The following is an 11,979-nucleotide window of genomic DNA, read 5'->3' on the forward strand; positions in this document are numbered from 1 at the left end:
CCTCCCAAAGTGCTGGGATTACAAGCGTGAGCCACTGCACCCAGCTGAAACAAAGACATACCTGACTGTTGCTTGTGGAGGTGCCTGCCATTCCTCCCTACAGTGATTCACAGGCTCACCCAGCCTCTCCTCCTTCTCCTTCAAGCCCCAAACCTCTGAATGCCAGGAAGGGTGGTAAGAAGCGTCTCTGCGCCTAGTACCAGTAAAGTTGGCAGGTCACTGTGGCCAGCGGGGGCACCATTGTTGGCCTCGGGCCTGGGGAGAGAAAAATATGACATACAGCGGGCCCATGAGGGTGTGTTTGGGTTCAGCCCTGTGAGCCCACACTCACCCTGGTGGGCAGACCCAGCCCAGGGAGGGGCAGGCAGGAGTGACCCGGTCATCAGGGCCTGCTGGCAAGCCCAGGGTGGTGACAGGCCCATGTCTTTTGCCGGGAGCTGAAGATGTTCATGGGCTTTCAAGCAGGACAAAGCTTCAATGTCATCACCAGGTAGCAGGCAGAGCAAGGGTGCTGACAGCCTACAGAAGCCTGTGCTTATCTCTCCATCGGAGCTAAAGCCCATGTTTGCTTAGGGAACAGCCTGAAATTCCACCCCAGCTGCTGGGCCTTTCACTTTTGAAACATAAGCCCAGAGAGCGAAAGGGGGGAACGTTGTGCCCAGATTCTCTTTCTGAGCATGAACTTGATGTTCCTGACCAGGAACCAGCCACTCGTACTGAAGGCCTTCCTGACCCCTCAGTTCTTCCCTGAGCCTTTGCTGTGTCCTGGGCACCAAGAGCTGGAGATAGGCTGTCCCCGTGCACGTTTCCTAAGCCTGCAGAGGAACTGTTCACAGAATCCAGCCTGGAATCAGCCGTTTGTGGCAAACAGTCAGTAGCTATTTCTCAACGTGTGGTTGTGAAGCTGCAGGCTCCATATTCGCTCTTCACAGAGCATCCAAGCAGGTGTCTCAGTGCCAGCTCACACCATTCACACCGCTCACACCAGCTCTGGAGAGCTGCTTGTACACATCTCTCCACAAGTCCACTTTCAGTGATGCCACGTGGTACCGGAAATTGGCCATAGAAATTGGCCGATGGTACGACCAGAGAGCCACCTGTTAGATAGTTACCCCACATCCCCACCCTCAACACCACCTTAGACAAATCCTACTGTCAGAACATGTGGAACGGAGAAGGGACCTTGGCGGTTCATTCATAAATGTCAGCACCCATAGGTCTGTGCCTGTTTGGCCGCAGACACTGGGGAGCAGCCTGCAGCCTTGGCTTGTGCAGCTTCCTCTGCAGGAGGGGTGCCTCCTCCAAGACACCTGTCCTGACTCCCCAGCCCTCCCCACCTCCATTCTCGCCCCTGCTGGACAATGCATACCCTTCATCAGAGCATGGTGCATACCTTTCATCCTAGATCTCCCACCAGCTTTGAAACCAGCATCCTGTTCATGATGTCTGGAACCCTGGGAACTGTCCCAGCGCCTGTTGAGCACATGTGTACATGCGAAGGGGATCTGCTGAGTGCTCTGCTCTGGTGGGAAGGCCGCTCTGCACAGCTGGAGCTGATGCCTTGGCAGATGCTGGGTATCTGGATCGTGCAGTGCAGGAGCACAGGGGCATGGCACTGTTTGTTGTTGGGGAACCTAGGCCTCGAAAGGGCCTCAGCCTCTCCACAGTGCAGTGAGGACTGTCCCATATTCTCACCACGTACAGAGTATGGGAGAGTGTCTGTGAGGCTTTGGGTGCCCTGCAGAGGGAAGGCAGTGCCAGCTGGGCCTGGTCGGGGGCCATGGAGATGGCGGGCCCAGGCTGGGGAGGACTTGTGGCACCCACTCCCTTACCCGCCAACCCTGATCCCCTGGAATCTGCAGAATGCCTGGGGTTGCTCCTCTTCTACCCTGCCGTGGCTGAGCTTTGTCTGTGCCCTGTCCTCTGGCCACAGTCTTTGCCTGATCCCTACCCTGGTACAGGCAGAGCTCCCTGCAACCCCCAGCTGTTTCCCCAGAACTGACACCAGTCTCCCTGCACCACCCATCCTCCTTTTGACTGCCCTGCGGATGCCACTGCTGCTCTGATCCTCTGTCACTCCAGCCACCTCTTGCTTCCCTGTTATCACAAACACTGAACAGTGAGCTCAGGTGTCACCCTCCACAGAGGCATGCACGGCAAGGGGTCCGGAGGCATGCCCCATGGAGAACTGGGGGTGCTCTGCTTGCAGGAGGATCCAGGGCCCACTACAATCCTCAGATGTTCTGGGGGAGAGGATATGCCTGCTTCATTTCTTCTCAGGGGTCAGAACTGGGCACAGGGGGTTGGAAGGAGGGAGAAAGATGTCTATCAGGTACCCACTGCATGCCAGGCCCTCTTCTAGGCTCCCTTAAAACCTTTCAGGTAGGCCGGTCGCAGTGGCTCATGCCTGTAATCCCAGCACTTTGGGAGGCCAAAGCGGGTGGATCACCTGAGGTCAGGAGTTTGAGACTAGCCTGATCAACATGGAGAAACCCCGTCTCTACTAAACATATAAAATGAGCCAGGCATGGTGGCACATGCCTGTAATCCCAGCTACTCGGGAGGCTGAGGCAGGAGAATGGCTTGAACCCGGGAGGTGGAGGTTGCAATGAGCCGAGATCACGCCATTGCACTCCAGCCTGGGCAACAAGAGTGAAACTCCGTCGCAAAACCAAAAAACAAACAAAAAAGAAACACCTGTCAGGTAAATGGTGGTAGAGCAGAAAACCTGGGCTCAGAAGCTGGCACTGATCCCAGAGCCATCCAGTTTCAAAGCCCACACCCACGACTTTCCTCCAGGTTGGGCAGTGCATGATGGAAAGGCTGTCCCAGCAAGTAGGGAGTTCACTTTCACCAGTCCCTGGAGGCAGGAGCAGAGCCTGAGCTGACCACTTGGAAGGGGACGTTATTCAGGGGACTCGAGCATCTGGCGTAGGATGGGACTTCATGAGGTCTACGCCTCCTTCTAGCTCTGAAACTCCTCGAGGGAAACCATTTCCCAGATTCGCTGCAGTCCCTTCTAACTTCCGGCACACCTTCTGCTCTCTCCACAGGTGTCGTGCGCCAGGTGCGGCCCATCGTGGGCCCATTTCATGCCGTCCTGAAGCTGGAGATGAACTATGTGGTCGGGGGCGTGGTCTCCCACCGAAATGTTGTCAACGTCCACATCTTCGTCTCTGAGTACTGGTTCTGAGGGCTGGTCTGCCGCACAGCCGCAGGCGCACCCCTAGGCCAAATCATTGCTGCCAGTGACTGTGGCCTGTACTTGTTTATACCCTCAGAATTTTTTAATGTTAGGTATTTGTAGCATTAGGCCAACATGTATTAAGCTGAGCCAGATGAATAAGTCCATCTGATGTACTTTTGGTGTTTAAAAAAATGAGTCCAATTGCTCAACTGTTTGGTTGAAAACCTTGCTCATTTTTTAATGCGAAGGCTAAGTATCACCCCCTTTCTCTGCCTCTGGGCTGGGCCTTGCTAAGGGCCAAGGAAAGAAAGACATTTTTTAGGGGGCAGCCAGTCCAAATGCCAAAAGAAGACCAGTTCTTGCCCTGATTGTATGAAATTTGACATTTTGGTCCTTTTTTTTTTTTTTTTTTGGCCGATCAGATTTTCTATGTTCTAAGGACATGGCTGCTGTAGAATAGCACAGACGTGGATGATAAATTATCCCCAGAAGCAGCATGACAGAATGCCTCGGGGAGCACTTGGAAGGGAAATTGCAGTTCTGTTGAAATAGAGGAAAATCCCTTGGTAAAGACAGCCTGTTAGGCTCGTGTGGGCCTCCAGTATGTTCACCAGGGGAATGGCTGGGATTTCTCGGCGCTCTGCATCATCCATCTTTTCTTATAGGTGGGAAAATAAACAACTTTGTGATCCTCCTGATGGCCTGTGCATGAGAGTCTTTCAAGAAGAGGGCTCTCTGCCAGCTCAGGAGTCTTCCGCCAGCTAAGGGACTGGAAATCTCCCCCCGCCGTCCCTGTGCCTCACCCCGCCCAAGGTTGTCTCAATGCTCCTCCTGCCCCTCAAGGTTCTGGGGCGGGGCCCAGCTTGTATATTGGAAAAGCTTCCTACACACGTCGTTTTCAATGCCATGCCCACCCTCTGAGAAGTGCGGCTCGGGTTTGTTCCCTGCCCCATGTCCGGTGCTGCTAGGAAAGCCCAGGGCTCTGGCTTGTGTGTGACTTGCTTCCAATAGCATCCCTCGTGGCATCCTGATCCTCTCTAGAAATCCCTGGGGGGAAATAATGACCCTTCTGCAGCCATGAGTCCCTGCCAGACACAGGCCTGGGCCAGGCATTTGACATGAGGTGCTTCGCTCATTCCTCCTTGGTGGCCCAGTGCGGTGGGTATGATCACACACAATCTTGAGATGGACAAACTGGGCTCAGAGAGAGGAACTCGGCTGCCAAAATTCACACATTTGAGAGACAAAGAGGGAATTCAAATTCCATTTATCTGAATTTAGGCCCTCTCTAAACCCTGTGTCAGCAATAGATATGGACAGACTGAATTTGTTGGGGGACTGACACCCCAATTGGCATCAGTGGCGGGGCCAGGGGCTCCCTGTGCCCCAGGGCCCACTCCGGCCTCCAGGGACTCAGCATCCAGGCTCTGTTTCCACACACGCCTCTCCTCCAAATCCTTCCCTAGGTTGATCCCATCCTCTCAGGTATGGACCCCATTTGTGGCTCAGAACCCCTCTCATCCTATGCCTCATTTCGCAGCCTGGACCCTAGCACTGGGTGAGATCTCAGCCCCACACTCAAGCCAACACCACTCCAACTCTCAAGAACATGGTCTCTGCCACCTTTAGGAAGACCTTTCCAAGGTCACTTATTTGGGTCACTGGTTCATCAAAGCCAAGCCTGGGCCAGCCAAGTACAAGGCCTGCTGGAGCCTTGGCCGCTGTAGCTGGTGGGAAAGAAGAGGCCAGGTGTGGGGCTGGATGGTCCAAGGAGCCACATCCGGGGACAAAACAAGTGCAGGGAACATCCATGCAGCTCTTGATGCCAGGGAGTTAGGGAATTGGGGTCCTGGCAGGGAAGCAGGGCTGGGAGCTGGCTGCAAGAATGAAAGGAAGCCTCAGGGCAAGGGGCAGGAAATAGAAAGGTACATGTAGGGGGAATGCTGCCGCCCACTTGCAGCCTGGGGGCAAATCCGCCAGAGCCAGGCCGTTCTGGGCTCAGCAAAGCTGGTTTCTGGGAGCCTTCTTCAGTAGGGTGGGGTGGGAAGACCGAGGTGCAGGCTGCTTTGGGAAAAGAGTTTCCCATACTCCTAACGGGAGTTAGGGCAGGCCAGGCGCAGTGCCTCACGCCTGTAATTCCAGAACTTTGGCAGGCCAAGGCGGGTAAATCGCTTGAGGTCAGGAGTTCCAGACCAGCCTGGCCAACATGGTGAAACCTCGTCTCTATTAAAAATACAAAAATTAGCTGGGCATGGTGGCGGGCGCCTGTATTCCCAGCTATTCGAGACGCTGAGGCAGGAGAATCACATGAACCCAGGAGGTGGAGGTTGCACTGAGCTGAGATCCACTCCAGCCGGGGCAGAGGAATGAGACTGTGTCTCAAAAAAAAAAAAAAAAAAAAAAAAAAAAGGCAGCCGCCATGGGAAGGGTGAATGCAGAGCCAAGCCCCCTGCTGCTGATTAGCTTTTGAATGAGCACATGATCCAAGCTGTCCAATCAGAGTCCTGCCTCAGAGAGCGTGTCCGTCTGGAGCAGAAGAGGGCAGGAGGGGCCCGCAAGTGAGCGGTGAGGGCGCCAGGTTGAGGAGCCCAGGGGAAGAGAGGGAGTCCTGACCCTATCTGATTCAGAATCAGGGAGGCAAAGGCAGACCTCTCTCGGCAGGGCTAGCAGGGCGAGTCACTGCCATCGTCCGAGCTTCAGTTTCCACATCTGCAAAGTGGAGATTCCCAGATGGCAGTGAGGAGCGCTGGAGAGCATGAGTGCAAGAGGGCTTTGTGCATTGCAAAGTGCTGCATTCGTGTGTGACGGCTTATTATCATTAACCGTTAAAAGCAACGATGACGGTGATGACGATAATGGTTGCCACTGTCAATCGAACCACATGAATGCGCTCTGGAAGCTTGGCATCTTTTCAATCCGGCATTTCCTTTTCTTAATCATCCTGGAGAGACTTGGTAGACAGTTGTGTAAATTACCCACCAGCTTAACTCTTAATATTTCATATCATGCTATGGGTTGGGCACCTGATGGACCCATAAGTATCTCATTATACTTGCAAAGTAATTACTGTCAGAGCCTCGCATCAGCGGCATTAAGGGACCAGCTAATGGGAGCTGGAGGTGCCTCTGAGTTCCTCCGCAACAGTGATTCCTTCTTAATTGTAGCCTTAGAACAAGATAACTGAGGGAAATTGCTAAAGGCAAAGCAGTTTATAAGCAGCACGAGACAGCAAAACACACAGAGACACCAAGTTGAATCCTTCTTGTTGATCTGGTAGAAGAAACTTGGAGGGAAGGTTCCAGAAGGTCTCATAGAGTGGTATTCGACCAGAAAGCTGCCTGTTTTTTTTTTTTTTTATTCCTAAGGGACATCTATTCTACTGTACAGAGGAAGTCTGTGGCATGTGTCAGAAGTGCCTGGGCTGCCCAGGGTCCTAGCAGGACCCGTTTTAACATGCAGGTGGGCGTTGAGTGGAGGGTGCCAGGGCCCACCCAGCCAACCCAGCCAAGCCAGCCAACTAGAATTCGAGGAGGTAAGCCAGCTTTTCCAAAGTTCTCAAGTTTGTCCAGGTGAAAAAACACCTGGAAATCAAGGGGTTTTTTTCCTAATATTGTAACATGAAAATTTTCAAATATACAGCTGAGTTGAAGGAATTTTACAGTGAATACCAGGGCACCTTCCACCTAGATTCTGCCACTGACATTTTATGAGATTGAGTTGCATTTTGAAGAAATGACAATATGATGAATTAATAAATACAGATAAGAAACTGACAGTTTCTTGTAGGCTTGCGCTCAAATCCAGCCACTTACTAGCTGTGTGGCCTTGGGCACATTGCTTAATGTCTCAGAGCCTTGGTTTTCTCTACAATGAAATGAAAATAAGAACACATACTTCACAGGAGTGATTGTTAGGATGAAAGGGGGTGATTATGTAAAACAGTGCAAGAACTGCTGCACAGGAGGCCCTCCATAAATAGTACTGTCATGACACACACACCCGAAAGGATAGTCTTTATTCAGTTAGATGCCACATTTTATTAAAGTCTTGTGTGGACAAGAAGTGAAACCTCAGAGGAATTTATGAAGAATAATTGGAGGCACTTTCGTGTGACTTGGCTTCATCCAGACCGGATGACTTCTGGGTGCCAGCAGCAGTTCCCCATTTCCATTCACGTTTCCCCACATCGTTCGTGCCAAAGAGATGGGTGCCAAGAGGCCATCCGTCTTCATCCTGGACATAGAATGAGACGGGAACTCACTCTTGAAGGACTTTTGAAGTCTCAGAGAAGAAACGGAGCCACCGTAGGCCTTTTGAAATACGGCCTGTGAGAAGCACGGTGACAGTCACCATTACTACCAATAATCACATTACTCTTTGTGGGAAAAAAGACCTACTATGTGCCAGGAAGGCTTCGGTAATCATCTCCAACACACACACATTCTCTCACACACACTCACATGTGCACATGTGCGCACACACACACACTCCGCAGCACCTCTGCCATGCCCAGCTCAGGGCCATCTTCTCCCACAAGGATGCCGGTCTCATCTCCTGAAATGAGGTTGCAGTGAGCCGAGATTGAGCCACTGCACTCCAGCCTGGGTGACAGAGCGAGACTCCATATAACCTCTGCCTCCTGGGTTCAAGAAATTCTTGTGCCTCAGCCTCCCAAGTAGCTGGGATTACAAGCACGTACCACCACACCCAGCTAATATTTTTTGTATTTTTTAGTAGAGACGGGGTTTCGTCATGTTGGCCAGGCTGGTCTCGAACTCCCAACCTCAGGTGATCTGCCTGCCTCGGCCTCCCAAAGTGCTGGGATTACAGGCATAAGCCACCGCGCCCGGCCTGATCTCAGTCTTTAAGAGAGCAGCAGCTCATCCGTGGCCACTGCTTCCCAGGGACTTACCAGAAGGGAGGTGCAGGGCACAGGGAAATAACCCACCTCTATCTGACGGCTTCAATGGTATTGAACGTCCTCAGTGGCAGCACGCAGCACAGAAGCTGAGGTGTGGCTGCATTCCATTTGGAGAATTCCACTGTGATTCATGGTGTCAGCCGCAAGTTCAAGGTGTCACAATTTAATTATTAAACATCATGAGGCATTAGGAGGCTTGGGCACGCACTGATAAGTGATCCATTTCTAACACAGCTGGTTTATTACTGTTTGTGGCAGCTCCTGCACGAATTGGTGTCCATTAACTAAGCAATGGTATTATAATTACACATTTAAATTATGTATGGGAAGGGTGTCAGTGGTAGAAGTCAGACTGCAGTGATTACTTTGACTCATCAGACCTCCTGGATGTAGTCTCTCTGCAGATAGCTGTAACTCTGGCTTGTTTTCTGCTCATTTTCTGCAGACATGTAGAATCCACTGCTAGGGTCCACTGAGCTGTCTTCTGGGTGGTTTTTGGTGCTGCAGGAGATAAACACATGTGTCTTCCTGGTTGGACCCAGTTGATGCACTAACCTAATTCTGTCCTTTGCCTGCCCTGATCTCCATAGCCTGCTTCTTCCTGGAAATTTGCTTCTTCTTCTTCTTCTTTTTTTTTTTTTTTTTTTTTTTTTTGAGACAGGATCTCACTCTGTCGCCCAGGCTGGAGTGCAGTGGCGTGATCTCAGCTCACTGCAATCTCTGCCTCCCGGAGGTTAAAACCATGCTCTCTGCCTCAGCCTCCTGTGTAGTGTGGATTACAGGCACCCCCCACCATACCTAGCTAATTTTTGTATTTTTAGTAGAGATGCGTTTTCACCATGTTGGCCAGGCTGGTCTCGAACTCCTGACCTCAGGTGATCCACCCGCCTCGTCCTCCCAAAGTGCTGGGGCTACAGGTGTGAGCCACCGCGCCCGGCCGGAAATGTGCTTCTTTAGAGGAAGGCACTGTTGATCCTACCTCCTTGATCTGGTTTCTAAGACCTTATACAAACTGGGCCTGTTAGTCTTTGCTCCCTGATACTATCTGATACCATCTGGTCTCATTCCTTCCTTCCCATCTTGTTCATTCATTGGTTCACTCATTCATTCACTCACTTCACACCCTCCCTCTGGTGAATCAGTTCCCCTCTGTCCTCCCCACTCTGTCCAGTCCTCCCCTAGGCTGCCAGGTTACGTTTCCAAAACTCCGATCTGATGGAGGCCCTCTTGGTCTCAGATTCTCCAAGGGCTGCCTTCAAGGGCTCCTGCACCAACCTCGTGGCTGTGTGACATAATAAGAAACATTCACTTCTATTTGGTCTCTTTCCGGGTTCCTGACACAAAGCTCCTAATCCCTTGTCTTTGGTTTAATGAGGTGACTCTCAGTGGCTCCTGGGTGGGGTTGGGGGCTGAGCACCAGAAAGACCCAGATTCGACGAGCAGCCTGGAGCTTTTGGCTCCACCCCCACCCTCCAGGAAAGGGAGAGGGGCTGGAGATTGAGCTAGTAATTCATCACGCGTAAGTGACGAAGCCTCGGTAAAAATCCCTGAACTACAGGATCCAGAGAGCTTCTGGGCTGGTGGACACATCCGCATGCTGGGAGGGTGGCGCCCCCAACTCCATGGGGACAGAAGCTCCTGTGCCCGGGCCCCACCAGAGCTCGCCCTGTGTGCCTCTTCGTCTGCCTGTTCATCTGTATCATCAATAATGTCCTTTACAAGGACATTATTGTCCTTGTAATAATGAATGAGGAAGGAATTATTCCATTCAGGAAGGAATGAGACCAGATGGTATCAGATAGTATCAAGGAGCAAAGACTAATGGGCCCAGTTTGTATAAGGTCTTAGAAACCTACACATGTAACCAAAGTGTTTCCCTGAGTTCTGTGAGCCATTTTAGCCAATTACCAAACCCGAGGAGGGCGTTCTAGGGACCCCTGATGTGTAGCCAAGTCAGACGGAAGTGTGGGTAACCTGAGCGCCCAATCTTTGCAACTGACATCTGAAGTAGGGACGGTCTTGCAGGACGGAGCCCATACCCTCTGGGGCCTGTGCTAACTCTGGGTGGCCAGCGTCAGAATTGAACTGAAGTGTAGGACGCCCAGATGGTGTCTGCAGAGAGCTGGCCGGGCGTGGTGGCTCACGCCTGTAATCCCAGCACTTTGGGAAACCGAGGCGGGCGGATCACCTGAGGTCAGGAGTTGGAGACCAACCTGGCCAACATGGTGAAACCACATCTCTACTAAAAAAAATACAAAAATTAGCCAGGTGAGATGGTGGGTGCCTGTGATCCCAGCTACTCAGGAGGCTGAGGCCGGAGAATCGCTTGAACCTGAGAGGTGGAGTTTGCAGTGAGCCAAGATCGCGCCACTGCGCTCCAGCCTGGGCAACAGAACGAGACTCTGTCTCAAAAAAAAAAAAAAAAAAAAGCAGGACAGACAGGGGTGGGAAGTTGGGGAGGGGGCTCTGGGAGGGGGAAGATGTGGGTGCCCCATGTGGAGCTAAGAATGCAGGAGAGGCAGGGGGCACAAGGTCACAGAACTAGGCTGAGGAAGAAGAGGTTGCCTGGAGGGCGGGACCCAGAAGCTATTGAAATGTCGCAGCAGAAATGGCCATTGAACGCCCCTTCTAAGGTCCTCGGTGGGAAACAGTCAAGTCCTAACATCCTACATGGGGAAAGCTACGCAGTTAGCAGAGCCAAATATGACAGCAACATGAGCCAGCCACTTTGAACCTGACGTTTTATCGTCACGTGAGACTGTAGCTCTCTGAGTCCCACACCCTGGCCACCTTGTCCTGGTTCCTGCACCTTTGAGGGTGAGTTATTCAAGTCAGCCGGTGGAGTAGACAGTGCTCCTGATCATTCCTAAAAGGCAACAGCCTTTTCTGCATTTCTTGCAGGAAAAGTCGGACAGATCTGAGAAGAAATCTCCAGATTCCCCAGAAAGCACTCTCTTGAACATCCTTTCCTGTGCATACACAGCAGGTGTTTAATTCTTGCTCTAGGGAGCAGAGCCCGTCCCAGTGTGAAGAGTGGCTTTGCACACAAGAAACTATTTCTCCGTTGTCTCCCTAGATTAGAGAGGCCCCCAGTTGAAACTGCTTCCCCTGAGCCTTCGGTATTAGAAACTGGCAAAACCCCTCCAGAAGCATCGCCCTGGAAACTTGAGCACCTCAACCCCCAAACTCAGATCCCAGCAGAGAAAGCCTTTGGCATCCCAGGACCGAATGCTAATGGCGTTGAGGTCAGGGTGAATCCACTCTGGCCTGTGGTGATGGTGACTTGCTGTTGAGAACCTTAGCGTTTTGAGTGAACAAGAAGAAATCTATTCCAGCATGATTATTCCAGTTGGGATTTAGGAGGACTGGGCATTCTCCACATTCCAGTCTTCTTCAGTTCCATGGGCTTAAGAGGGGGCTTATTTTTTTCTTTCTGTGCCACAAAAACTTGGCAGCGATGACTAACCTAGGGTAACATGAGAAAGCTTACTAGGTCGGTCTGTGGCTTTCTTGCTAGCTTTCCTATTTGTCATACGACAGTGAGACCAATGCCAGCTCATCATGGCACAGAGAGCTTTGGGTGATCTTTGCAGCTGGATGTGAGGCCCAGCTTGGTGGGCTAATGCCCTGGAGAATGGGTACCTTGGGTGTTCAGTGAGAGGCACGGTAGGAGTGGGGTAGGGGTAAGAGGACAGAGGCATGCGGAGCTCAGAGGTAGAAGCACAGCCTGTTTCTAACAGACATTAAAAAGAAAGGACACTTCTGGCCGGGCGCTGTGGCTCACTCCTGTAATCCCAGCATTTTGGGAGGCCGAGGCGGGCGGATAACCTGAGGTCAGGAGTTCGAGACCAGCCTGGCCAACATGGTGAAA

The 11,979-nt window shown here is 51.9% G+C and overlaps 1 protein-coding gene and 1 long non-coding RNA gene across 2 annotated transcripts in view; one reads left to right on the plus strand and one right to left on the minus strand.

Moving 5' to 3' along the window:
* FBLN1 (fibulin 1) overlaps positions 1–3,885 on the plus strand; it is a 99,243-nt gene extending 95,358 nt beyond the window's left edge. Inside the window, exon 17 of the mRNA XM_031005326.3 lies at positions 3,054–3,885. Within this exon, the coding sequence (XP_030861186.1) occupies positions 3,054–3,193 (140 nt within the window). The 3' untranslated portion in view covers positions 3,194–3,885. The remainder of the gene's footprint in view (positions 1–3,053) is intronic.
* Positions 3,886–7,200: 3,315 nt separating this feature from the next.
* Positions 7,201–8,281, minus strand: LOC101140294 (uncharacterized). Its single transcript, XR_010133134.1, has 2 exons — positions 8,136–8,281; positions 7,201–7,420 (listed from the first exon to the last, which is right to left on the minus strand). It is a non-coding gene; the product is annotated as an uncharacterized lncRNA (long non-coding RNA).
* Between the last annotated feature and the right edge of the window lie 3,698 nt (positions 8,282–11,979).

The sequence above is a fragment of the Gorilla gorilla genome, chromosome 23, assembly GCF_029281585.2.
Source record: "Gorilla gorilla gorilla isolate KB3781 chromosome 23, NHGRI_mGorGor1-v2.1_pri, whole genome shotgun sequence".
In the NCBI taxonomy this organism is placed as follows: domain Eukaryota; kingdom Metazoa; phylum Chordata; class Mammalia; order Primates; family Hominidae; genus Gorilla; species Gorilla gorilla.